This window comes from Magnolia sinica, chromosome 3, assembly GCF_029962835.1.
Source record: "Magnolia sinica isolate HGM2019 chromosome 3, MsV1, whole genome shotgun sequence".
Lineage (NCBI taxonomy): Eukaryota > Viridiplantae > Streptophyta > Magnoliopsida > Magnoliales > Magnoliaceae > Magnolia > Magnolia sinica.
Window position 1 is genome coordinate 116,829,322 of NC_080575.1, and position 26,729 is coordinate 116,856,050.

A 26,729-nucleotide genomic window follows, 5' to 3' on the forward strand; every position below is an offset into this window, starting at 1 on the left:
ATTAAAATCCATTGATATTAGGCAATCCAATAATTGAAACTACCAAATTTTGTTGGGAAAATAGAGGGTGAGAGATATACCTGTGACTTCTAAATTTATGGTAATTAGAATTCATACGGTTTGTTATGATTTCAATAAAATATTTCTGAATATATATGATGTGAATTGGATTTCAATTTACATGAAATTCAATTGAAAATGATGAAGATATAAAGCTTAAGTGGACCACACTAGTATATGCATAGTTGAAAGCTTCTTACATTTATCCATGATATTTATTTGCCATCTATCCGTTTAGGAGGTTTAGGAGGTCGCATGGACCTGATGAGGGAAAACTCAAATATCAGCGCCATCCAAAACTTTTGTAGCGTTGGGAAGTTTTCAATGGTAAGTGTTGAATTCCCCATTACTTTCTATGGTGTGGTTTTATTGAGCTTTGGATCTACCTCAATTTTTCAAGAAGATGCCTTAAGACAATCTCGCAAAGAGGATGAACGGTGTAGATATAATACAAATCGTGACAGGGCCTACAGAAATTAGTGACGTCAATAGACCACGGAGGTGGTAGTGTGTGGCACTGGCCACGCAATCCGATTCCCCATGTCAACGTGTTAGGAAGAGGAGTGGCTGGTGTACCACACACCAGCTAGCTATATAGCTGGTGTATTTATGTCAGCGAGTTTTGTGGGTCTTATTATGAGATATGTGTTATATTTAAGCCAGATCAAATTATCAAGTGGACCACACTACAAAAAAACAGTGGAGGATTGAACGTTTACCATTGAAACCCTTTTAGGGGTATAGAAGTTTTGGATTAGTATGAAATTTCTTTTTCCTCTTCATCAAGGTCCTTTTGACCTTATGAACAGATTTGATGGAAAATAAACGTTATGATGGGCCTTGCGAATTTTTTAACGGTGAAAATCATTATCATGCTGCTATTTGTGGTGTAGTCCAGGTGATCTTTGGCTATGATTTATTTTTTGTATAATACTTTAAAATGATCTCGAAAAATGAATGAACAGTGTGGATATAACAAATACATCGCTGTGGGGCCATGTAACTTTGATCTCTTTTGAGCCTCGGAGATCGAGGAGCATAGCGCTCGTCTTCGCACGACCGTACCTACATCAGCTATATAGCTGGTGTGTGGTACACCAGCCAATCCGCTTCCGTGTTCTCCTCTTTTCGGTGGGGGGATTCGGTACTACCTCGCCTGTTCCGAGCTCGGGACAGGCGGAGGCCCCACGGGCCACCGAGCGGCCACCGTGATGGATGACTTCTATCCACACCGTTCATCCATTTTTTCATAAATTTGTAGAATAAGGTACAAAAAATACGGGCAGATTCAATGCTTAAATGGACCACATAGTGGGGATTATATTCCTACCATTGAAAATTTCTCAGGGATAACGGAAGTTATGGATCAGGGTGATATTTATTTTTTCACTTCATCCAGTTATATATGACCATATCAACAGGTTGTATGGAAAATAAATGATACTGTAGTCCCTATGAAAGTTTCAACGGTGGGTGTCCTTAGCACTGCTATTTCTTGTGGTGTGGTCCACTTGAGACGTTGATCTGCCTTATTTTTAGAATGGTATTTAAAATGATATGAAAAAATGGATAGACGGTGTGGATAAAAGTAATACATGTCGGTGACCCTCAGTGGCCCGCGGGGCCTCCGCCTGTCCCGAGCTCGGAACAGGCGGGGTTAGTACCTAACCGGCGGCCCTTTTCGGTCGCTTCTATCTTGTGTCGAAGTCAAACGTGGAGTTTTCTCGACCGAACATTGAAATTTTAGACCCAATTTGGAAACACTGAAACGACGGGCCTTCACATAACCGCATCCCAAAATTACCAAAAAGAGAGAAAATATTGCCAAAAACTACAAGAGTGACGTGCGGTTTTGTGAGGGGTAGGTTCTTTCAGAGGAGGAAGATCATACGGTAGATCCGGGAGAACTGGAATACTGTAAAGCTATATCTCCACGGTACAAGTGATACATAGAGATCAATTAATCGGGACTGTGCATCTTTCTTCTATTACATTAAATGGAGAGTTTTTAAAGTTACAAGTAGATCGTATGGTTCTAGCCATCTGAAACATAAGAGAGGAAAAAAACAGTTATGGTTAACATTCACAGTAAGAAAGTGAAGTAAAATGATGGATGAGATTGTCTGATAGGTACCATTTTTAAAAATTAGGCCATCTACGATAGGGACCATTAAATGGACAGTCCCGATTGATACAAAATCATGCTGAGTCTATCATGTAAAGATGCTTGTACATGTTCAGGTTCTACTAGGTGTACTGTATCATCTAGTCTCCCTTTTTAAAGAACGATGTTTTCAAGTGAACGATGGCACTTCTCCTCTCTCTCTCTCTCGATAGAAATGTATGTATGCATTTTTGTGAAATGGGAGCAGTTTGGTTTCTCTTGCTTGTAATATTCCTTAGATTTTCTTGGGTTTGATCATTGAAAATGGTGTTTTCTGTTTGTGGGTGGGGGTTAATTTGATCTGTTTTATGTTGTTTTTGCTGAGAAAATAAAGATAGTCTTCGTTTTCTTTTTTCTCTCTGTTAATCTTATCTTCATGTAGAGAAGGAAAAATCTGTGATGAATTGTAGAAATCCAATAGATTGTTTTGGAAATTGGTGTTTGAGATAAACTGTCAGCGGTAATTCTGTAGTTGCTGTTTTATTTTTACTACAATAATGGCATTGGTGTTATGGAATTTGGAGTATTGGGATTACTGACAGCCCTTCATTAGCCATAGATGGGTGAAATAGAAGGTCACAATGAGTCGTTGGATAGGGGAATTGAATGGTGATCATGAATTTCTGAGTAACAGCAGGCTTGCCTAAGCCAAAATTGCATCACTAACACTCGGTGCATGTTTGTGGGTAAGGAGAAATATCAGGGTCTACTGAGCTCTGATAGCTTGGATAACTAGATTGATTCTTCTGGGGTTTGTGGCAATGAGGTGGTGGGTCCAATGATCAGATCATGGAAGCAGGCAGTGTTAGTTTGAGGCGGTGGTTAGACGATCCGAAGCGGTCCATCAACCTCTTGGAGTGCTTGCACATATTCAGACAGATTGTGGAAATTGTGAAACGATCACATTCACAAGGAGTCGTTTTTCATAACGTGCGGCCGTCCTGTTTCGCAATTTCCTCGTTCAATCGTGTCTCATTTATAGGGTCCAGTTCGCATTCCGATTCGTTCATTGATGATGGTGTTGGCAAAATTGGGGGCGGTCAAATCTCCTTCTCGCCAATTCGCCATCAACAGAGAACTAGATTGGATAGCAAATTGGAAGACATTTTCCTGCAATCAAGTTTGGCATATGGGTTCTGCCTATCGTCTATAAAACAGTTGGGAGAAAGAAGATCAGATGATACAGGAAATGTGGAAGAAGGAATTATTGAGAGGAATGAAATATTCCCACTTAAACAGATATTGGTTTTGGAGCTTGAGTGGTATACTAGTCCTGAAGAAGTTGCTGGTGCTTCGAGTTCGTTTTCTTCAGATATTTTTCGATTGGGTGTTCTTCTTTTTGAGGTTTGTATGCGAGTCAATTCTCTCTTTTTCAAATTCTCAAGTTGGATGGTGAATTTCATTGGCACTGTGTTCTTACCAACAAAGCGGGTTTTCTTCATGATTAGTTGTTTTGCACGTTTAGTTCAGCAGAAGAAAAGATTGGAGCCATGTCGAACCTTTGGCTTCGTATTCTACCTCCTCAGGTGCTGCTGGAATGGCCAAAGGAAGCTTCCTTCTGTCTATGGCTGTTGCATCCTCAACCAAATACTCGGCCGAAGATGAGGTGACCTTGCTTATCTTTGATTTCGATACAATTTGTTCCTTCTTGCATTGGATTTCAGTGTCCGTTCTGTTTTTCGTTGCTGTAATTGATGAGAAATCCAATTTGGATATCTATTTACTGTTTTCAGGCTTTTTCCCAACTGTTTCAAAATCATAGTATGAAAGGCTTTTATTTAGGGTGTGTTTGGATGCTGTCTTGTTTTCATTGCGAGAATGCGTATTCGGTGATGGTTTAACGCACTTCTCTAAATAAACAACAATTTCAAATTGAAGTGGGTGTGATCTGGTCCATGGTGGGGGCACATTAGATCAATGGTCCAGATAATTGAAGCACGGGCCCCACTTCTTCTGAATGTGCAGAACAGGACATATACATGTTCTGATGCATCTGGACCTGATAATTCCTTCACGCGATCTGGTCTTTACAACTTCAGCAGTATCTTTGGGGAGAATCGGGACCCGATAACTGTCAGAAATTCTGTTTTTCATATGCTTTTTTTTTTTTTCCATTCAATTGTAGGTTATATACATTTTAAAAAACAAAAAAATAAAACCTCTTTGCTATACAATTCCGTCTCCTACATTCATGCTAACCTCTCTTATTTACAGGATGTTACAAATTTCAAATGCCTAAAATCTCTCTTGGTTGTTCAGCTCACACAAACAACTCTCTTGGTTGTTTAGCTCATGCCAACAACTCTATTAGTTGTTTATAGCTCACGCCAACACTCCCCCTCAAGTTAATGCATAGAGGTCTTGCATGCCCAACTTGTCAAGTGAGTTGTAGAAGTCCTTGCTAGATACAGCTTTTGTAAGGATGAACGCCAACTGATCTTCGAATTTCACAAACGGAAACCTAATTATTTTTGCTTCAAGATTCTCTTTGATGAAATGTCGATTTACCTCCACATGTTTAGTACGATCATGTTGAATAGGATTGTGAGAAATGGCAATTGCAGCTTTATTGTCATACAAGAGATCCATCTGGGAAGTGGGGGCAAACCCGATTTCAGTGAGTAACTTTCTTAGCCAAAGGAGTTCACAAAGACCCTTAGTCATTCCCCTAAACTCAGCTTCAACACTTGACAAAGCTACCACTTTTTATTTCTTACTTCTCTAGGTTACAAGATTTCTCCCAACAAATGTAAAATATCCTGAGGTGGACTTTCTGTCAGTGATATTACCTCCCTAATCCGCATCCGTGTATCCATAAACCATCGATTGACTGTTATGTTTTGAGAACTTAAGCTCCTTGCCAGGGGATGACTTCAAGTATCGAAGTATTCGAATCACTACTTCCATATGACTCTTACTTGGATTATGCATAAATTGACTTACAACACTTGCGGCATATGCAATATCTGGACAAGTATGGGAGAGATAAATGAGTTTACCAACTAACCTTTGATATCTTCCTTTATCTGTTGGTACTTGGTCTGGGTTTTCTCTAAGCTTGTGATTCTAAACCATGGAGGTGTCTGCAGGTTTACATTCCAACATCCCTACTTCGGTTAGTAAGTCTAATATGTATTTTTGTTAGGAGAGAAATATACCTTGCTTAGACCTGGCAACTTCAATTCCCAAGAAATACTTGAGTCCTCCCAAATTTTTCATCTCGAATTCAGTTGCTAATTGCTTTTGAAGCAGAGAGATTTCTTCTTCATCATCTCCTGTAATAATCATGTCATCTACACAGACTATCAAAGCAGTAACCTTGCCCAACTGATGCTTTAAGAACAAAGTATGATCAGAGTTACTTTGTTGGAAGCCATATTTCTTCATTGCCAAGCTAAACCTTCCAAACCATGCTCGTAGTGATTGCTTCAGTCCATACAACGCTCGCTGTAATTTACACACCACTCCATTCTTTGAAGATGCTATATAACCTAGAGGAACATCCATATAAACCTCTTCTTGGAGATCACCGTTGAGAAAAGCGTTTTTTACATCAAATTGATGCAAAGGCCAATCAAGATTTACTGCAAGAGACAATAACACCCTAACTGTATTCAACTTGGCTACAGGTGAGAAAGTCTCCTGATAATTGACACCATACGTTTACGTATATTCCTTTGCTACCAGCCATGCTTTGTACCATTCAATAGATCCATCTACTTTGTGTTTAATGGAGAACACTCATTTGCACCCCACGGTTTGTTTTCCTTCAGGTAATGGAACAAGAGTCCATGTATCATTTTTAAGTAGTGCCTCCATTTCTTCCTCTATAGCTTGGGTCCATCTTGGATTTGCCAATGCCTCATGAACACTGATAGGAATCTGACATATGGAGAGTTCCTGTGCACATTTCTTGAGAGGTTCAGAGAGTTCCTTGATGGATATATAGTTAGCAATTAGATACCTTGACCTTCGTTCTTCAATATCTAGAGAGTATCTGTTAGGTGGCTTGCCACGATTATACCTATGAGGTAAGACATATCCCGCAGATGCATCTATATCATCGGTATGTAAGGGTGTAGTAATAGTACTTACCTCAGGAGTATTCTTAGGAGATGATTTGGCTGACACTTCAGAGGGAGAGGATATAGGTTCGGTCTCAGATGTTACATGCTCTACATTAGGATATATTTCGGCTTCACAGTTCACAACGCCTGAGTTATCATTCGGCCTACCATGCTCCTACGGCTCGGCTTCACAGTTCACAATGCCTGAGTTATCATTCGGCCCACCATGCTCCTGTGGCTCGGCTTCACAGTTCACAACGCCTGAGTTATCATTCGACATCTTATGTTGGAACCAATTCAACTCTTCATTATGTATCTCCCCCTGAAGAGTAGAAGTAGGTGCCAAAGAGGAAAAGAATATATCAGTCTCCAAGAATTGGACATCCATAGTCACATAGAGTCTGCGAGTGGTAGGATCATAGCACCAGTACCCTTTTTGATGGACGCCATAGCCTAAAAACAAACACCGACGTGCACATGGATCAAGTTCAGTGCGCTGGTTCTTGTGGAGATACACATAGACAACACACCCAAAGACACGAGGAGGAAGCATCAGTGTGGTAGGTAGTGACACATAAGTAGAAAGACATTAGAGTGGTGTCTTAAAGGATAAAACCTTGGAAGGCATTCGGTTGAGAAGATGGACAACAGTTGAGATGGTATCGGTCTAAAACTGTTTGGGCATATGAGCACTAAGAAGCAAAGCACGAGCAGTCTCAAGAACACGTCTATTCTTCCTCTCGGCGACACCGTTCTGTTGAGGTGTTTGTGAGCATGAAGTTTCATGAATTAAACTATGTTGAGTAAAGTACGCTTTAAGGTGCTAATTGACATATTCTCCACCATTATCAGAGAGGAGAACCTTCATGGTGGCACTATACTGAGTACTAACCATAGCATGGAATGTTTCAAAGGCACTGATAACCTCATCTTTGTGTTTCATCAAGTAGAGCCATGTCATACGGGTACAATCATCCACAAAAATAACAAACCAACGAAAGCCAAACATATTAGTAACAGGTGAGGGCCCCCATACATTAGAGTGAATTAACGCAAATGGAGTGTCACTTTTAGTCATGCTTAATGGATAAGTAGCGCGATGGCTCTTAGCCAAAATACAAGTGTCACATTTCAAATCAGATGCCTGTAAATGCTTAAACAGATCAAGAAAAACATGCTTTAAATGGGTGTCCCAAGCATCGATGCCACAACTAAAGTAGTGCCTCTTTATCAGCATGTGGATGGTTCATGTTATTGGCCTGACCGATACTGATGTCTTCCACATAATATAATCCCCCCCTCTTAGTATCACGTCCAATTATCTCATTGGTGAGAATATCCTGAATAAGACAAAAATTTGGATAAATAAGTGCAACACACCCAATGTCTGCAGTAAGTTGACTTACAGACAACAATTTATGGGATAAAGACGGAACAAGTAAAGTATTAGATAAATGCAAGGATGGAGATAAGGTCACAGAGCCAGCTCTACTGACTGGTGAGATAACACCATTTGCATTGGCTATGCTGGTGCGTTGCGGAAGAGAGGTCTGAGAGAAGTCCGAGATAGCAAATGTCATATGGTTAGTGGCCTCCCGAGTCAAGAAGCCATGCATTACAGTCCGCATCTCTGTGGGAGGTAAGAAGAGCAAGACCAGGGATACTTGAGTTCAAGTTGGGAAGAGCATCCGTGGATGTTGCAGCTGGTTGTATAAGAGAAAGATGGGGCTCTGCAGCAGCAACAACAACTGTGCCTGAACTTTCATTGGTTCCGGTTCCATCAGGACGTTTACGGGCTTGAAGATCATGCCACCAATCAGGGTACCATGCAACTTAAAACAGTTTTCACGTGTGTGTTTCTGGTTTTCACAATGAGAACATTTTTCTCATCAGTAGAATTCCGGGTCTTGGAAGATTTACCAGGGGCAGAGGTGCTTAACGTAAGGGCTTTGGAGGCCAAGACAACTCCCTGGAGCCCATCGGTGTCATGGGAAGTCATAACCTGCTGTCGAATAGCTTCCCGTCTAACATGCGCATACGCTTGTTCGACAATAGGAAACGGTTTCATCTGTAGAACATCAGTCCGTATTTTGTCTAGCCGATCGTCAAGACCATCCAGAAACACATAAACACGGTCTTCCTGGATGATTCGATTATAGTGTTGAATATCAACAAAGCATTCCATAGGATTTGGCCGGCAGAAATCAATTTCACACCATAAACCCTACAACTCAGTGTAATATTTTTCCAGCGAGCCAGCAGTTTGCTTCAGTCGTGTCACACGCCGTCGAAAATCATACACTTGTGAGGTATCACTACCATCAAAGAAGGTAGTTGCAATGGAATCCCAAACTGCTTTTGCCGTAAGAAACTGAATAAAATTGCCAATTAAGGACGAATCCATGGAAGAAATTAACCAACCTTTAACAATGGCGTTATCGGTGCGCCACTTGCGAAAGGAGGAATCAGTTGGTAGCAGCTGGGGAAAGTCGCCGTTAATGTACCCCAGTTTGTCCTTGCCAGAGATATACATCTTGACAACCTGGGACCACAATGCATAGTTGGAACCATCCAACTTAATGCCGATCGGAGCAGTGGATATTTCAATGGTGATGGTCGGGGTCCGAGCGCTGTTCAAAACCTCGGCCATCCTTGTAGTCAATTCAAGGATAGAGTCAGAGAGATTGGACTGTGTTGAGGGTCAAATATTGCATATTAGAACTCCATTTATTGTCTGGATTTACGAACATGGTACCGTTTAACGTCCTAATTTAATCGTGTTTTTGCTGCAAGGTGAATTTAGGAGCTTGGATTGCAAAAGGATGCTAAAAGCATGAATTTTACGCTCAGAAATCACCAAGGCAAGGGACGGACTCCAGGGGACCAAGATTGAGGAAATTACATGCCAGAAATCCGAGAAAATCAAGAAACTAAAGCTTAAGTGGCCTGAAAGTCTGCCAGAATGCAAGATCACAGGGTACCCACCATCCGTTCAGCTTGAAACTCCATACGGGGCATGATGACCATAAATGAACCGTACAAGTCAAATTTCAACCGTTGTATCCTTGTGGAAGTGGCCCAACAGACATATCAGCCCACACATCAGCAATTTGAGGCCCACCTGATGTTTGGATTTGCTTCAAGTTTGGGTTTAACGCTTAAAATGAGATGGATAAGCAGATGGTCGGTGTGGATTTTATAAAAACATCAAGGGACTCACCTTATGTGATTGGCGTGCACACAGTGCACGTCCACTCGGGTTGCACCAGACCAATAACGCAATCAAACTGCGTATTGACCGAGCCTATTTCAAAAATAGCAACTACCATGTTTTTCCCCTGCGAACAGAGGTTGCGCGTGATCCTTGTGGCCCGCCACCGTGCTGCAATGATCTGATCCAGATCGTCTATCAGAATTATACGGCCCATATCACCAAGATCTAGGTGACGGAATTGCAAAAGACAAGCAAGGATTGGTTCCCAACCGTTCAAACGCAAGATGGACGACTGACTGGAAGAACTTGTGGGCCACGCCGAAATCATTCCAATTTCACCATTCTTGACTGATTTTCCGTGAGAAATCCAATGAACGGACTGGATTTGTCTAGAAACACTAGTAAGTGGGCCCCACCAACGTCCAACGTCAGTCTGAGGGCCCCGTTTTCGCACGTCCGCGAGTTCCAGATGTTCCGGAATTCTGTGCACCACTGTCTTCAATCAGATGGATAATTCAAACCGTCCATCGTGTATCTAGTCCAAAAACGCCCCAAGGGACATTGATTTTTCCAAAAGAAGAGAGGAAAGTGGGCGGTGTTCTGCTCATCTGCTGGGCTGCATAACAAGATTTACGCCGAGGAATCTTTCGTTGCGAAAACGTACGCACGACTCCTTCACCGACTTCACCTTTCCACCGACCTATACTTCAGTTTCTATAAAAGAGAGAGGAGCCGTGGGATTCAAGAGCGAAGTTTTGGAACATCAGTTGACAAAAGAGAGAGTTGTTTGGTTTCTTTAGGTCTATTTTTATTTTATTTTTTCATAATTATGGAGAGATCTAGTCCATCCATGACGGGATAAACCTCTTAGCTAGGGCTAAGAGGTGAAGCTTGTAATGTGATGGAAGGTTCTACGCTCTGATTCATGCCTGAACTGATTTGATCCTAGTTTGATTTTAAGGAATTCTTCTAGTTGTTAATGGTTTGTTGTGACTGAAATTGCAATAGATCTGTGATAGCTTGAGTATTTCCTTTTCCTTTATTTTAATGTTAGGAAGTCCTGTTGTTCACCATTGCCCCTTGGATATAGTTGGATGACAGAACTTTTCCTACATTCATTATTGAGTGGTTGTGGATTGGTTTAGTTCCGTTGTTTACTTTGTCTCATGGGCATGGTTTTGTGATGGAATCAATTCTAATTCTCATACTTTTCATCTCGTTGAAAACTCGATTGAAGGTAGTTCAGGCTGTGCTTTAGTGATACATCTTCCAGCTGGATGAAGATGGGACTCGAAGTCCAGTTGAGTTCGTGAATTAAGCCCTGATCTCTACAAGTGGATCCTCTGAATCCCTAGTTCCTTTCCCTGAATTGTTTAAGTTGTAGATAATTATTTCAGTATTATTCCTCAAATTACACTTGATTTAGATTTCATTTCATTCTAGTTCTAGTTCTAATTAGTTTCAGATTACGTATAGGTTTCAGTCCCTTGGGATTCGGCCTCGGTCTCACCGAGTTTATTACTACATCACAACCTTATACTTGGGGAGTGAACAGACGTGCCGCCAGAGGAGTTCGGATCATTAGAGTCTGCCATGAACGGAGGTATAGTTAGGGTGTAATACAGGAAGTCAGAACTCGTTTTGCTCTGATAACATGTCAGAAATTTTGTTTTTCATATTCATTTTTTTTTTTTTTCCATTTAATCGTAGGTTATATACATTTTAAAAAATAAAAAAATAAAACCTCTATGCTATACAATTCCGTCTCCTACATTCATGCTAACCTTCCTTATTTACGGGATGTTACAAATTTCAAATGCCTAAAATCTCTCTTGGTTGTTTAGCTCACGCTAACAACTCTCTTGGTTGTTTACAATACTAAAATCTCTCTTGGCTATTTAGCTCACGCCAACAACTCTATTGGTTGTTTACAGCTCACGCCAACAATAACTCCTTTCATTCATCTAATATAAAGCTAGGCATGTTTTTAGATTCCTATATTTGGAAGAGTTAATGGAATCAGGACTGAAATATATCATTCAATTTCTTTCTTCTTCCTTTTTTCCTCTTTTTTTTTTTTTTTTAATTTTAAGAATCTTGTGCTTTCTATGTAATGGATGTTTACATTCTGATTATATTTTTTGGGTGTGAAATTGGATAGTGATTTGTTACAAAGCGAGTTCCTCGACCAACCAAGGGATAGTTTGGAAGATCGCGAAGCAGCAATAAAGCTAAGAGAGGAAATAAGAGAGCAGGAATTGCTGCTGGAATTCCTTTTGCAGATGCAGGAGATAAAACAGGAAACGGCCAATAAGCTGCATGATACCATCTGCTTTTTATCCTCCGACATAGATGAAATTCGGAAGCAGCAACCGATCCTCAATAAAAAGGGAAGCTCTTTTTCTCAGTCAAAGAAGGATAAAAACACAGTGATAGATAATGTAGGTATAGAGGATTCAACCATTTTGTGTTCCCAAAAGCGTCTCACAACGGCCCCTTGGATTCATACGGAAGAGGAATTCAATCCAGGCGGTCAGTGGTCTGAATTCCAATCAGATTCTCCCGAAAGTATACAGTCCAAAAGTTCTCGTGTGATGAAGAACTTAAAGAAACTCGAGTCGACTTATCTTTCAACAAGATGCCAACCAATCACACCAGCATTGAAACCTATGCATAGAAATTCAGAAGATAGTAGTATTGGTAAAGGGTCAGTTGTGCAAACCGAAGGAAGTTCGGTTGACAACTTCGCCTCTAAGGCGGGCCATGTTGAAGGAAGAAAAGGTGCATGGATAGATTCTTTCCTAGATGGTTTGTGCAAGTATCTATCTTTCAGCAAGTTGAAAGTCCGGGCTGATCTAAATCAAGGGGATCTGTTGAAGTCATCAAACTTAGTACGCTCTTTGAGTTTTGATCGAGACAAGGAATTTTTCGCAGCAGCTGGTCTAAATAGGAAAATTAAAGTTTTTGATTGCGATGCGATTTTAAATGAGGATCAGGATATTCACTATCCGGTAGCTGAGATGGGTGGTAGATCAACAATTAGCAGTGTTTGTTGGAATGGTTATATCAAAAGTCAGATTGCTTCAAGTAACTTCGATGGAGTTGTTCAGGTAACAGCTAAGCTAGTGTTTCATTTTCTAATCCTTTGTAACTTCGTCTGGTGTTTTTGTTACTTATTCTAGCTCTTTAATAAGTATGCATTTTTATCAAGCATCTATTTGGGCTAATAAATTATTACATGTGGGTCCCACATTTCAGTGATCCAAATCATTCATATGGTGGGCCCCACCCCATAAAAGCTCCCCACCAGAGAACCCTAATTTTCCAGTTGGGCCCTGTTAAATGTGGCTGATTTACTGCAATTGTCCATTTTCATTGGACAGTTAGGATTACCTGATTAGGGAGATATTGGATCATGGCCAATCTCATGAAGGGGCCCACTAGATCAAATGCTTATGTTGCCGAAAGGTGGATCCCACCTGTACCCTTGCTGAGTTGAATTGGAAATTTTGTTTCCTCCTATTGATCATCTTGTGATTGTCTCCGTTTTAAATCATGTCTAGATCTGGGATGTCACAAGTCACCAGGTTTTCGTGGAAATGAGAGAGCATGAGCGACGTGTATGGTCCGTCGACTTCTCACATGGAGATCCTACAAATTTGGCTAGCGGAAGCGACGACGGTGTTGTTAAGCTATGGAATATCAATCAGGCAATTATATTCTTTCACTTGGTGGATGTCAGCTTTTGAACTAAACATACTGCATTCATCTAATTACTATGATCATCTTGATTTTGAATCCCGACGTATAGTAAGTGATTTCTCTTACATGGCTGTCACTGCAGAGGGGAAGCATTGCTACCATCAAAATCAAGGCCAACGTGTGCTCTGTTCAATTCCCTCCTGGTTCAGCCCGCTATCTCGCGATTGGTTCGGCGGACCATAAGTTCTACTATTATGATCTTCGTAACACAAGAATACCTTGGTGCACATTCATTGGCCACACTAAGACAGTGAGCAATGTCAGATTCGTTGATTCCACGAATCTCGTGTCTGCATCTACGGACAATTCATTGAAGCTTTGGGATTTAACGATGAGTGCTTCGAGGGTTGTTGATAATCCTATCCGGACGTTCACTGGGCACACGAATGTAAAGGTGCATTTCTCGTTATAATGAAACAATCTTTTTGGTGCATGTATTTAGGCTGCATTTGGATGCACAAGTGCATTAGATTTGCAGACATCCACGTTAATTGAGAAGAAATGATAATAGATTAATGATGTTTCCTAGTGTTCATCATGAGGAAGTAGTTCTCAAATTCCAATTGCAGTTATGTTCCTTTCAAGTTAAGACTTGAAAGTAATATAACTGTAATTTAGAGCCCAAACCCTGGAAAGTACAATGTTTTGATAGGGGTGGCAATCAGCCGGACGGCCCAACCCGGCCATGAAGGGCCAGGCCTTGGGCCCCTGGGCTTGAAATCTGGGCTGCTGTTATACAAAACAAATGGATGGTTTAAAGACACGTGCGGTCAGTTTCATTCAACATATGTGTAGTTTAAAAGCAATTTGGATTCATTAATGATCAAAACCATTTATAAGATGGAATCCTTCATGGATGGAGGGGATGACCCCAAAGATTTTTTAGATTGGATTATTTTGAACCTCTAATCATTTCACTCTTTTCCCTAAGGGGCCAGGACCTTTTTGGCCCAATTAGGGTAGGCCAGGGCTTGGGGGCTAGGGGCCCATTACCACCACTATGTTTCTAATAAACAAGTTGCAAAAAAAAAAGTCAGATAGGTTGTGCAGATCCTTTTTTGGTTTTCAGTTTTACAAGTGGGTTCCATTGTTTTATCATCAGTGGATGCACCTTGGATGGCCTATGCACCAAAAAACCCCCTATGTTTGAAGATCCTAGCTGTATAATAATGTGAAACCTTGCTTTATTTTCTCTTGTAACCGTCTATTTGTTGACCACCTGTTGAAGGGTTCAGATTCTTCCTATCTAGCAAAATTTTGGCGCATGGACTCCATAGTGAGGCCGATAACATCATAGTCTTGATCTTCACTGACCTGTGGGCCCCACTTAGCCCAATTGCTCAAACTCCCATTGGTACTGTACTGCTATTTGCCTGAGCATTGTGTATTACCCTCTTAAATCTTATTCTAGTCTTTATCGAGTTTATAACAGGTATTTTTTTTTTTTTTTTGACGAACCTTGATCATTCTAGTTAAATGGGAAAATAATGTAAGGGATGGGGAATATGTAATTTGTAGTGAAAATTTTTAAAAGTCTCAGCTGCTTGTGTGCTTGAATGTCCCATATTTCCTATCTATATCTGCCATCATATGTATCAGTACATTGTTTGGTTCTTGGTAGACCTTGTTGCTGATATTAGTATGTTTGTTCTCTTTGTTTCCAGAATTTTGTGGGGCTATCCATATCAGATGGTTACATTGCAACAGGGTCGGAAACAAATGAGGTACTTTATTTCCCCCCATAAATTGATCAATGCAATGAAAATGCAAATGAATTCAGTAGCTTTGAAGGGCCCATCAGTTGATAGATCACTCATAGTTATAGTCAAGAATATGAAACGAATGCCGCATATGTTCCTTGACTGAAAACCAGAGGCCAGAAAAGCACATGGCCCACAAGAACTTTACTAGTGTAAGTTATGGCACTCCCATTGCTGGTCCAAACCCTGCACAATGGAGGGTTGTATCAGGTAACCACATGCATCGGGTAATTTACGAGGAGAATCGAACTCACGCCTGTGGGGAGCAAACCCACCACACTAGTCATTGGCCCAAACCTCAGGCAGGTAATGGAACCCAATTAGTTGGGATTTCTCGTGAATCTGGACACAATCACGTCACAGTTTGGTGCATATTACTAATTTGGTCTGAACTTTTAGGCCAGATCTGATCTGATGATCCTAGTAGTTTAGGCCTGAGAATGTTCCATGACTGGCCAGGCCTGGAGATTTGATAGGCTGGCTCGACCAACGGTCATCATTAGGCCCGAATATAAATGCATGACCATAATCTTCAATACGCTTCTCTTTACACCAAAAGAGTCATGGTTGGGCCTGGTACCGGATTTTTTTTTTTCTGGAAGAGGTGCGCTCCAGTGGTACTGGTACCACCGTAAGTGGGCCCACATGGTCTACGTATTGCATCTAACCCGTCCATCAGATCCCCTCAGGTTACCCCCAAGATCTGAAAATCAGCTCAATCCAAAACTCTGGTGGGTGAAATAAAGTGGGAGGGGATCCCTACTTGAGTTGCAGAACAACCATTACTCTTCTTTCATGGCAGATGAGGGGTCTAGATGATGGATCCATATACACAACATCATGCTCCCCCATGCAAATCAACGGTGGGTGTTCCCTCTCATCTTGTCCCCTATGCTACAGCCCACCTTAGTATTTGTTTGGGCTGATTTTTGGGAATTGCAGGTAGTGTACGGCAAAGCATCTGATGGATGGGTTGGATGTTGTGAATACCTCATGTGGGTCCCACATCTGCCCAGTGCCACCACAGCTTACGGTGGTACCCTTGCACTGGAATTCTTATACTGAGAGGGCTGTACATGGGATGGCTGGGCCCAAGCAAAACGAAATTTTTGAATAGGGTCGTCAGTAGGCCCAGTCGAAACAGTTCAAGATCTGGGCTGACACCAACCCAAGCCCGGCCTGTTTTATTCTGTACTGGCTAGGATTGTTTGATCAAACAAGATTGGGTCCAGTAGATGGACGGTCGTGATAAATGTATCTGTCTACCATTGTACTGTGAAGAAATGGCTCAACCATGTTTTAGCTCTTCTACTTGCTTGGGAATATCATCTCCCTTCCTACACTTTCATAAAATAGACAATACCTGTGGCTAGTACGAAAAGTGGGCCCCACCATTCAACCTTAGTACGAAGGTGAAAAGATTCACCCACAAAATAGACGGTTATAAATCTGTCCCTTTATTTCCATGTTATAATAATCTTTGTGGATCAGGTCATTGTCTATCATAAGGCTTTCCCAATGCCAGCATTGTCCTACAAGTTCGATGGCTCAGATCGGTTAACCGGCCACGAAGTGGACGGTGTGGCCCAGTTCATCTCCTGCGTCTGCTGGCGTGGTCAGTCGTCCATCTTAGTTGCAGCCAACTCCACTGGAAACATTAAACTTCTTGAAATGGTTTGAGCTCATTCCCCCATGAGATTTTTCTCCTTTGCTGATGTGGGCATTGTGGCCGGAGAATATTTTCTTGAAGCAGCTTCTGCCTGGCTACCGGAATCCGGCGGTCTATGCAAGGATTGGATGTTGGAGGATGCACCGAAAAAAGAAGAAGATTGAAGTGCACGATGTTGTCCTGGTCACAAATGTACATGAAAAACATGGTGATGTAATCACTATGAATATACAGTGTTCATGCGGTGTGGGGCCCACCGTGATATGTGTTCACCCCCAATCCAAAAATCTAGGCTGGTCCATAAATCAGGTGGGCCACACTAAAGGGACATTGGGGAGAGGGACGCCTACGATAAGAAACTTTTAGATAGAATGTGGGACAGACATTTTTCTGGTCTGTCCCACCCGAGTTTTGGATTTGGGATGGCTCTTGGGACGTGAGGTGAAGATGAGGAGACTCACCGGATTCACGGTTTAGATTCCAGACACATCACGGGTAGGCCCCACACAGCGTGAACAGCGGATGAGATCATTCCCCAGAAAATTTACCGTGCTTTCTAAATGTTTGAATATATGTTTAGTTCGAAATGTTGATGTGGCACTGGTATCAACACCACTTATGGTGGTACTGGGCTGCTGTGGGTGGGACCCATGTTAACTATCGGTTTGATATATCCTGTCCACTAGATGTGGATTTCCTGCGCAGGGAAGCTTGGTGGGGCTACCGTGATTTTTGTGAGAAATTATAACCTTGTTCATCCGTTCTGCGAGCTTATTATAGGACGTGATAAAAAATGAGGCAGATCCAAAATTCAAGTGGGCCACACGAGAGGAAACTGTGGGGATTGAATTATCATTGTTCGAACATTGCGTGTGGCCACAAAAGTTGTCTATCAGTCTGAGCGTGTGTTTTGAGATCATCCTAAAGGGAGTATGGCCACAAAAGCTTTGTATCAGGATAAGCTTTTGTGTTTTGAGATCATCCCCATGGGAATAACTTTATAAATGGCTTGGGTCGTATATAAACATTAAGGTGATCCTAAGAAGGTTTCAACGATAGGCATTTCTTTCTGCTAATCACTTTGAGTTTTGGATCCACCTAATTTTTTGTCTAATGTCTTAAAATAATCTGTGCTCTCAATCAATATGTACATATTTTTTTATTTTTTGTCTCTTCATTAACACCATTGCATCTTTGGTAACCTTAATTACACTGTCGGATGTAGTGAACGTACACCTGTTCGAATCTAATATTCCCAAGGATATTAAGTTTTTCGTTTGATCTAGGACATGCCTAACATCACTTAGAGTTCATATGATTTCATCAAACATCCTTACATTGATAGTTCATATTGCGATCACCTTGCATACTACATTATTCCTCATAAGAACACTTTCACCATCATAGGACTTGGTCACCAAGTCCTATTCGAACACATATAATACGAATATTCTAAATCTAGAATGCATGTGTCTAAGAAATGACTCATACCTGAAGAGACCGAGATGAAGTCTCCTTTTGAGATCTCTTCTGCCACACTAGTCGATTTACCTATGTTACATTTTCCTTTACTTTCTAGGTCATCTTTTCATTTTCTGGCAATCTCTCTTGAAGTGCCACTCTATGCCATAACAGAAGCATCCATCGTTTGTCTTCAATTTTAATATAGACTTTTCATCTTGTTAGATCAAGATCGCTCAATGGATCTCCCACATCTCTGATCCCCTTTCGCAACTAACCCTTCTGCCTGAGTGTTCTCATCGCTCGACTTCTTACTCATCTCATTCGAAACAAGAGTCGCGGTAATATCTCCCAGGTTTACTGTATTCTTCTCATACAGCAAAGTAGTGACAAAATGGTCGTATGATATGGGAAGCGATGTTGGAAGTAGCACCGCTTTGTCTTTTTCCTTGATCATCACTTCCAGCCTTAACAACTCACTGCAAGCTTTTGTAAACGTGTTCATGTGTTCTGAGAGATCCGATCATTCCTTCATTCATAACTTGAAAAGTTATTTCTTCACGAACAACTTATCTGTATGGGACTTCGCCATGTATAGGTATTATAGTTTCTTTCACATCTCTCGTAGAGTTTCCTCATCCAAAATATTGTACATGACTTCATCCGAAAGACATACATAGATGGTGCTCATAGCCTTCTCTCCAAGATCGCTCCATTCATTATCCGACATCTTCTTTAGTTTAGTGTCCAACGACGCCTCACTCAACCCTTGTGATACTAGAATATTCTTAACATTTTGCTGTCACAAAATAAAATTGTTCTTCCCATTGAATTTTTATATATCGAACTTCGACTCAAACAACTTCGCTGAATTTATGAACATCTTTAGACCCGACGCTTTGATACCATTGTCAATATGTGCACTTTATAGAAATACATTCAACGAATATAGAATAATATAATAAAATAGAAAAACCAAACAATAAAGTAAACAACCACAAAATATAAGATATTTTACGTAAAAAACCCTTTAAAAAAAAACTATGGCACAAAGCGACAAATATCAAATATAATCAAAACCTTAAGGCATGTTTGGTATGTGGGCTTAGATGAGGTTAGGTGGGATTGAATTGCATTTGGTCCTGTGAAAATTACATCTAGTGTTTGGGGAGGACGGTAAAGGTTGGGATTAGGTGGGATGGAATTGATGCATGTGTTTTATCCATGCCGTCCATCCATATATGCCCTTTACACGTAACATTCTAATTATATATGTGTACAAGTCACCAACATCCATTGTGAATTTGGTTCGTTGATTACAATTCAATGGTGCACCAAACGGGGTTTTGTTTAATCTAGTATTTTCCCCGTAGTAAGAATTTTATCCCAAACATGGGATTGGATGACCCAAATATCATGTTATTTTCAAGCATGCAATCATTGTGCAAAATGGTGTTAATCCCATCTAATGCAATTCCATATCAATTTATTCCATGGACCAAATATGCTCTTAAAGGTTACACACTCACCTTCTTCGATTACAAAAGCATCCGATCTCTCATTACAATGTGCAACCCTTTAAGCAAAAATCATTCTCAAGCCCTTACAAGTGTTTAGAAACCCTTTCACATCGCAAACCATTGCCTTTGGAGAGAAAACACTCCAATTAACAACCATAATCGTGAATAGGACTTAAATAGCCCGATTTTTGCTAATCTGCATAACATGTTCGGTTGAACCAAATGGGACATTCGGTCAGACCGGACCGACCCAAATGCACTTTTCGATTACAAATCATCACAGCATGCAACCTGAGAAATCACTAATTTTCGATCAAATCAAAATAGACTTTGGTGAAATCGAACAAGGACTTCTCTGCATAGCAAATAGACATCATTAAACGCATACTGCACAATACGTATATGTAATTGCAATAACTCTCTATTATAACCATCCGAACACATCTTGGTTCCCTTTTTCTCCCTTCACAAGGCATGTAATTAAAAGTCATGGGCCACCTGACACCCACAATTTCAATTTTTAAAAAATCTTGGAGTGGCTACTCTTTTTACTTTCTATTTTTTAAGTTATACATGAGTTTTAGGGGTGTCAATGGGCCGGGCCTGGGTATAGGCTCGGCCTGGGTTCTTGAACTGTTTTGGGCTGGGCTGTTGGGCCGTCCTATCAAATTTTTAATTTTTTAGGCCCGATCCTGGCCCATTGACAGCCCTAACGAGTTTATTTCATTATTATTATTATTTTTTTTTCTGTTAACATTTTAAATTACCCATTGTCTAATTTTTTGCCATTCATTTAATAATCATCTACTGGATTTTTATTTATTTATTTATTTATTTTTTTGACATATCATGCATCAACGGCTTGACCTATTATTTGGATGCTCCTGAACTCAAAACCATGTTCTCCCCATGTGTGGCTTGTCGTATGTTAGTGGCGAAAGAGCCTCTCTCTCTCTCTATAGAAATCCAAGAAGGGAAAATTACAGTCAGACACCTCTATTTACAAATAGTTACAATTATCCACCTATTAATCTTCTTATTACAGTCATACCCTAAGAATTTGATTGTACTTTCTTTTATACATTCGGTGTAAGGAAATTTATTTAAATGACCAGAATAAATTTATTTAAATAATCAAAATACAATTTTTAATAAGACTAGCTTGTTGTTTTGTTTTGTACACAGTGGACCGAAATCATCTACAACATGGCTTTCATGCAAATTGTGGACCCCACAAGCCCTTTGGGGCCTACTTATTGGATATGTAAATAGACTCTATTCATTTTTACCAAGCTTATTTTTGTATATTTCTTTCATCTTTGTGAATCACAATTGATGAAATATAGACACCATGATGACCTCACACACAAGTCTATAGTCGGCACCCAATCCGTAATTTTCCCTGTGGTATGGCCCACCATACCGATGGATTTGGTTTTTTTTTTTTAAACCCTATGGCCTAAGCATTGAAGAGATTGCCTAATGGACGGAGTGGATTTCACCTATACAACAAAGTGAGCCAAAAATCAGGTCGTTCCACATATCAAGTGGACCACACAGATGGAATCAATGGTACAAGCGGTTCTTTAACTTAACATATAGGTATGGCCCACCTAGTGAACGAGTCAGCCTAATTTTCGTGAAGAGTCATGATGGGGCACACCATTATAGTGGACGGATGTCTCCCTGTCTCCACAGGTGGCATTTTGGCATTTTTTTTTTTTTTAAAAAAAAAAGGAAGGATACACCCACAACGGTAGCTATGCTTGCAGTGCCTGTTCGCGGTGAGTTCTCTTGAAGGTGGGGTTTACAGAAAGTGACCCGACCACCTGCAGGCCTACATACCACTACGACTGATGTCATCAGCTTTTTCAAATGCGTCGGTGTTATAATAGAAAATTGCTCAAAGAAAAATAATCACGATAATGTTGAACTTTGGTAATTTTTAATTTTTCATTATCAACTTTCACCTAAAAAATATTTACTAATTAATTTACTCCTATATATTTAAATTTTAAAGATAATTTATTAATTTTTAATAAATATTATGTAATATTTTATATTTAGTGAGATTTTTGAAAAATCTTCAAATTAATCTTCTAGAAATTTCGCAAAGCCGAGAATGGCAGCTATGACCGCAATTCAGCGGGATATAGATTACCAGCAACAGGAAATTCCAGCAACCACAGGCATTACGGCCCCACCTTGATGTATGTATTTGGGATTTTGACCATACCGTGGCATCGCTGTATGGTAAAATTCTTCAAAGAAATTCAACCTTCCAAATAATCCGAGGGTAGCTTTCTGATAAGTTTTGAGAAGTTTTTTCCACCAAATTATCCTTGTTCTTGTTTAAGAAGTTGTACATTTTCTTTTAATGAATAAGAAATTACGTCGTATTTAATGCTAAGAAAGTGGCGTGGACGAAAGTCTTTTTGGGTGTGTGCAAGGCCCAACTTATAGGGCCCACATTGATGTATGTATATAATCCATGCCGCCCTTCCTTTTTGCGATGTCATTTTAGGGCTAGGGCCCAAATATTAGCTTGATCCAAAGCTTGTGTGGGCTACATAATAAAAAATAATGGTAACAGTGACACCCATTGTTGAAACTCTTCAGGCTCACTGTGATGTTTGTTAGAAGTGGATACTACCCAAGTCAGGACTTTTTGGGCCCACGAACAGCCAGCCGACAATGTGGACAGAAGAGATCACTCCATTGTGAGCCTCGACTATTTAAAAATAATCAAGTTATTAATTACATCAACCTGACGACCATGACCCTTACTATATTATAACCATGACCCTTGCCATGTTACAACGACGACCCTTACTACATTACAACCACGACTCTTGCCAACCCTTACCACGTTACAACTACGATCCTTACCATGTTACAACCACGACCCTTACTAACCCTTACCATGTTACAACTACGATCCTTACCATGTTACAACCACGACCCTTACTAACCCTTACCATGTTACAACTATGACCCTTACTACATTACAACCACGATCCCGACCTTTATAACATGACAAACCTCGACCCTGAATGTTGTTTCTACCTATTATTATTTAAAAATAATTAAGTTATTAATAACATGAATCTGAAAACCCCGACCCTTAAACGTCGAGGTTGTCATGTGTTAAGGGTCGAGATCAGGTCGAGGTTATAAGGCTCTTGTTATTAATAACTTAATTATTTTTAAATAATAGTAGATAAAAATAACGTTCAGAGTCGAGGTTGTCATGTGTTAAGTGTGGAGGTTGTCATTATATAAAGGTCGGGGTCATAGTTGTAATGTGGTAAGGGTCGTGTTGTAATGTGGTAAGGGTGCAGTTGTAACGTGGTAAGCGTTGGCGTGGTTGTAATGGGATAAGGGTCGTGTTGTAATGTGGTAAGGGTGCAGTTGTAACGTGGTAAGCGTTGGCGTGGTTGTAATGGGGTAAGGGTCATCGTTGTAATATAGTAAGGGTTATGATTGTCGGGTTGATGTAATTAATAACTTGATAATTTTTAAATAATTGGGTGATTTGTTTCGTCCACCTTGTCGGCCAGCTAGCCATGGGCCCAAAAAGTCCTGACTTGGGCTGTGTCCACTATTAACAAACATCACGGTGAGCCTAGAAAGTTTCAACAGTGGATGTCATTGTCACCATTATTTTCTATTATGTGCCCACATGAGCTCTGAATCAGGCTAATATTTAGGCCCTAGCCCTAAAATGACATGGCAAAAAGGATGGGCGGCGTGGATTATACACATACATAAATGTGGGCCCCACGAGTTGGGTCTTGCCCGCGCCTAAAAAGGCTTCCCTTCATGTAACTTTCTCAGCATTAATTACTACGTAACTTCTTATTCATTCAAAAAAAAAACGTACAACAACTTAATCAATGACAAAGGCAATTTTATGTAAAAAAAAAAAAAACTTATCAAGACCTGTCAGAAGGCTATCCTCGGAATATTTGAAAGGTCGAATCTTTCAATCCCTTTATATATATTTTACCTATGTCATCCATCCATTTTTTTGCCATATCATTTTAAGACACGAGCTTGAAAATGACACAAATCCAAATCTCATGTGGACCACACTACAAGAAATGGTTATGATTGAATGCCCACCATTAGATTCTTTTGAGGCCACAAAAGTTCTGGATGAAGGTGATATTTGTGTTTTACTTTCATTCAGGTCTATGACCTACTTAACAGGTTGAATGGAAAATAAACATTACAATGGGCTTTAAGGAAGTTTTTCCTGGTGAGTCTTCAATTACTATTGTTATACCTGTGGCGTGATGGTTTACTTGAGATATGAATCCGTCTTTTTTTTCGGTCCCTACCTTAAAATGATATAGAAAAATAGATAAAATGACGATAAAACACATGCATGAAGATAGAGCTCAAAAAGGATTGTTTAGTAGCCACCTCGCTATCGGTAGCGACAGCAGGCAATCTGTATCTCTATGGAGCCACTAATGATGTTTGTGTGTTCATATCTCTACGTGAAACCAACCGAAGGAGAGATTTAAAACTCAAGTAGGTACACTGAATGAAAACATGGGAACGAAAACACCCACCGTTGATACTTTTGGAGCGTTTTCATCCCTGCTGTTTTCTTTGGTGTGGCCCACTGAATTTTGAATATCTTATATTTTGGGGACATGACCGAAAATGAGCTGGCAAATCAGATGGAAGGAGTGGATATAACAGACATCACAGTGGGCCCCACTGTTCTTGGGGTTACAGGAATCTCCCGTTTCAGGCAACCCGCATCCTAGCTCTAACTACCGGACCATCTTTCCCCGTCCAATTTCATAAGGAAATCAGTACAATGAAAACAGCAGGCCCAGGCGTGAAGATCGCCTTTCTTAAAAATCAGACTTATATTCTTACTGGGTGGGCCACCCTTGTTTCTTAAGTTAGATTTGTCCATTGTTTCCAACAGCATGGTCCACCTAATACTAATTGAATTGGCCTTGGCCTGACTTTCGTGCCAGGTGAATGTAATCGTAGGGCCTACCATTTTAACGGTACTGATTATCATACAGATTTTGCACCTTGATGGAATAGATGGTACGGAGTTGGAAGTTTGGATTATTAAGCGTGGAGGTGATCAGTTATCGTCCAGAAAACACGTCGATTTTTTATTATTATTTTTTTTAATGTAAACCATAATAAATAAATAAATAAAGGAGAACGAATTATTTGATACATTCGCTACGTACTATGTCGTTTGATGCGCAGGCACTTCAAAATGGTACAGTGGCATGCATATATTGATCACATTACACCGACTAACTTGTGAAAATCAGTTTTTAAATCCAATCAAAAAAATAGTTTGGTAGCAAGATCCCAACCACTCATTTTCAACTGTCCAATAAATGTCCAAAAATTTGATAGTAATATAATCAAATATTAGTTTATGATACATCTAAGCTTGTGCACATAAATTGGACGGTTTAACTTGGGTGAAGTTTATTCCACGTAATCATTTTGTAGTTATTTTGTAATTACATGCGTATCATCTACCAAACCTTCCCAGAGTATCAATGTTTTTCCTTACAAATATATATAAAAGCTGGATGGTTTATAGCATTTGTTTCACCAAGCCCAACCCCAACAAGGCCTTTAATCTTTCTTTCATTATATATTGTCTCACGGAGAAATGTTCAAATTCATCCGGTCGGACCTTAAGTTTTCTACAACCCAGTAGATAATTTTCAACACATTTATGCGTGTGACATCCAAACCGTCCAATATGTTGGTCCACTATAAAAATCCACTCCTGTGAAAATTAGTCTCCTTCACTCATCAGGAGGACTATATTACTATTTATCAGCGGCTGCAAATATTCTCATGGTATACTCATCTAACAGTGGATACGACTAATTTTTGCAGAGACTTATGGTAGGACAAACCTACTGGACGGGCTGGATGTCCTGTGCACCTAATTGGTTGGAAGCTATTAGGTGGGTGGACAGTAACTTGTTGTCCAACTGGTTGGATGTGATTATCTCTCTTTTATAAGTAAAACCAATGATGACGAGATTCATTCGTCTTCAATAATCAGGCTACCCAACGAAAACAACGAAAAGAAAAACACTTGCGTGCTTCGCATAATTACCTACCGATCACTTTCTTTATCGTGGGAAAGGGACTTAATGTACATAAAATCCACGCCGTCCATCAAGTGAATCACCTATCTTTTGACCTTCATCTCAAAAATCAGAATGATTCAACACTCATGTAATCCATTCCTACAAGTAATACCTAAAATACCTAAATTCACTTGGTGTGGTCCACCTACTTTTTGGAATACTTTTATTTCTTTATAATTATTTCATCCCTATGGGAGATAACAGATGAATGTATTTGATGGAACATAAACAACATGATTGCCCACACAAAATTAATGGTACGAGTCACATTCCAACTTTTTGCGAGTCTGTGGTTTATCCGAGTTCTGGATGGCCATGATTTTTAGGCTACAAGTGAAAATGAGGCAACGTACCTGATGGACGGAGTGGATCGGATGAAAGTTCCACTCTTGTAGCTCTAGGTGCGCGAGGTACCCAGCACAAAGTACGCTAGGACAGCTCCAATGACAATCACCCGGACAATAACATAAATACCTCCGTATGATGAAACCGGATCCAGGTGGTCCTCAACCTTACGACGGATACAGATTCCTGTCCAGATGCATCCACGGCCATGCATGTGCTGCCATGGGTCGGTGATCTTGGGGACAATCCTGTGGCTAGGATCGTTGATAGGGATGGTTAATACTGATTGGGAACCGTTGCTTTAATTTATTCTTAACGCTCTACTTACTGGGCCAATAATTGAAAGATTAACATTTTTCCATCTCGATATTTCAGTGCTTGAGCCATCCACAGTGGGCCCATATTTTCAATGGTTCGGATCGGTGAGCCATGGGACCTATTTGCACAAACTGAAAGCCGTTCTGTAAAAAATTAAGCCCGAGCATAGCACAGTTCTTCGTGTGTTAATAATGCAAGCATGAGCTGCTTGACTCTTCACAGTGTACA

At 40.3% G+C, this 26,729-nt stretch overlaps 1 protein-coding gene across 3 annotated transcripts; it reads left to right on the plus strand.

Moving 5' to 3' along the window:
- Positions 1–2,325: 2,325 nt before the first annotated feature.
- Positions 2,326–17,369, plus strand: LOC131240898 (protein SPA1-RELATED 3). 3 transcript variants are annotated; one of them, XM_058239420.1, is made up of 7 exons: positions 2,343–3,568; positions 3,673–3,830; positions 11,667–12,615; positions 13,069–13,215; positions 13,350–13,661; positions 14,932–14,991; positions 16,519–17,369. In XM_058239420.1, the coding sequence occupies exons 1-7, from the start codon at positions 3,014–3,016 to the stop codon at positions 16,705–16,707; spliced, it is 2,370 nt and encodes a 789-aa protein (XP_058095403.1). In that variant the 5' UTR covers positions 2,343–3,013; the 3' UTR covers positions 16,708–17,369. The 3 variants fall into 3 exon arrangements, with proteins under 3 accessions (XP_058095404.1, XP_058095403.1, XP_058095406.1); XM_058239423.1 differs by having other exon boundaries at positions 3,428–3,568; positions 3,690–3,830; XM_058239421.1 differs by lacking the exons at positions 13,069–13,215; positions 13,350–13,661 and having other exon boundaries at positions 2,326–3,568.
- The last annotated feature ends 9,360 nt before the right edge of the window (positions 17,370–26,729 follow it).

Excerpts from the sequence above, each read along its gene's own strand:
- LOC131240898 (XM_058239420.1), top strand. The coding sequence starts at position 3,014 with ATGGAAGCAGGCAGTGTTAGTTTGAGGCGGTGGTTAGACGATCCGAAG. Across the intron at positions 3,831-11,666 it reads AATACTCGGCCGAAGATGAG|TGATTTGTTACAAAGCGAGT; the intron begins GTGACCTTGCTT and ends GAAATTGGATAG. Across the intron at positions 13,216-13,349 it reads AGCTATGGAATATCAATCAG|AGGGGAAGCATTGCTACCAT; the intron begins GCAATTATATTC and ends CTGTCACTGCAG.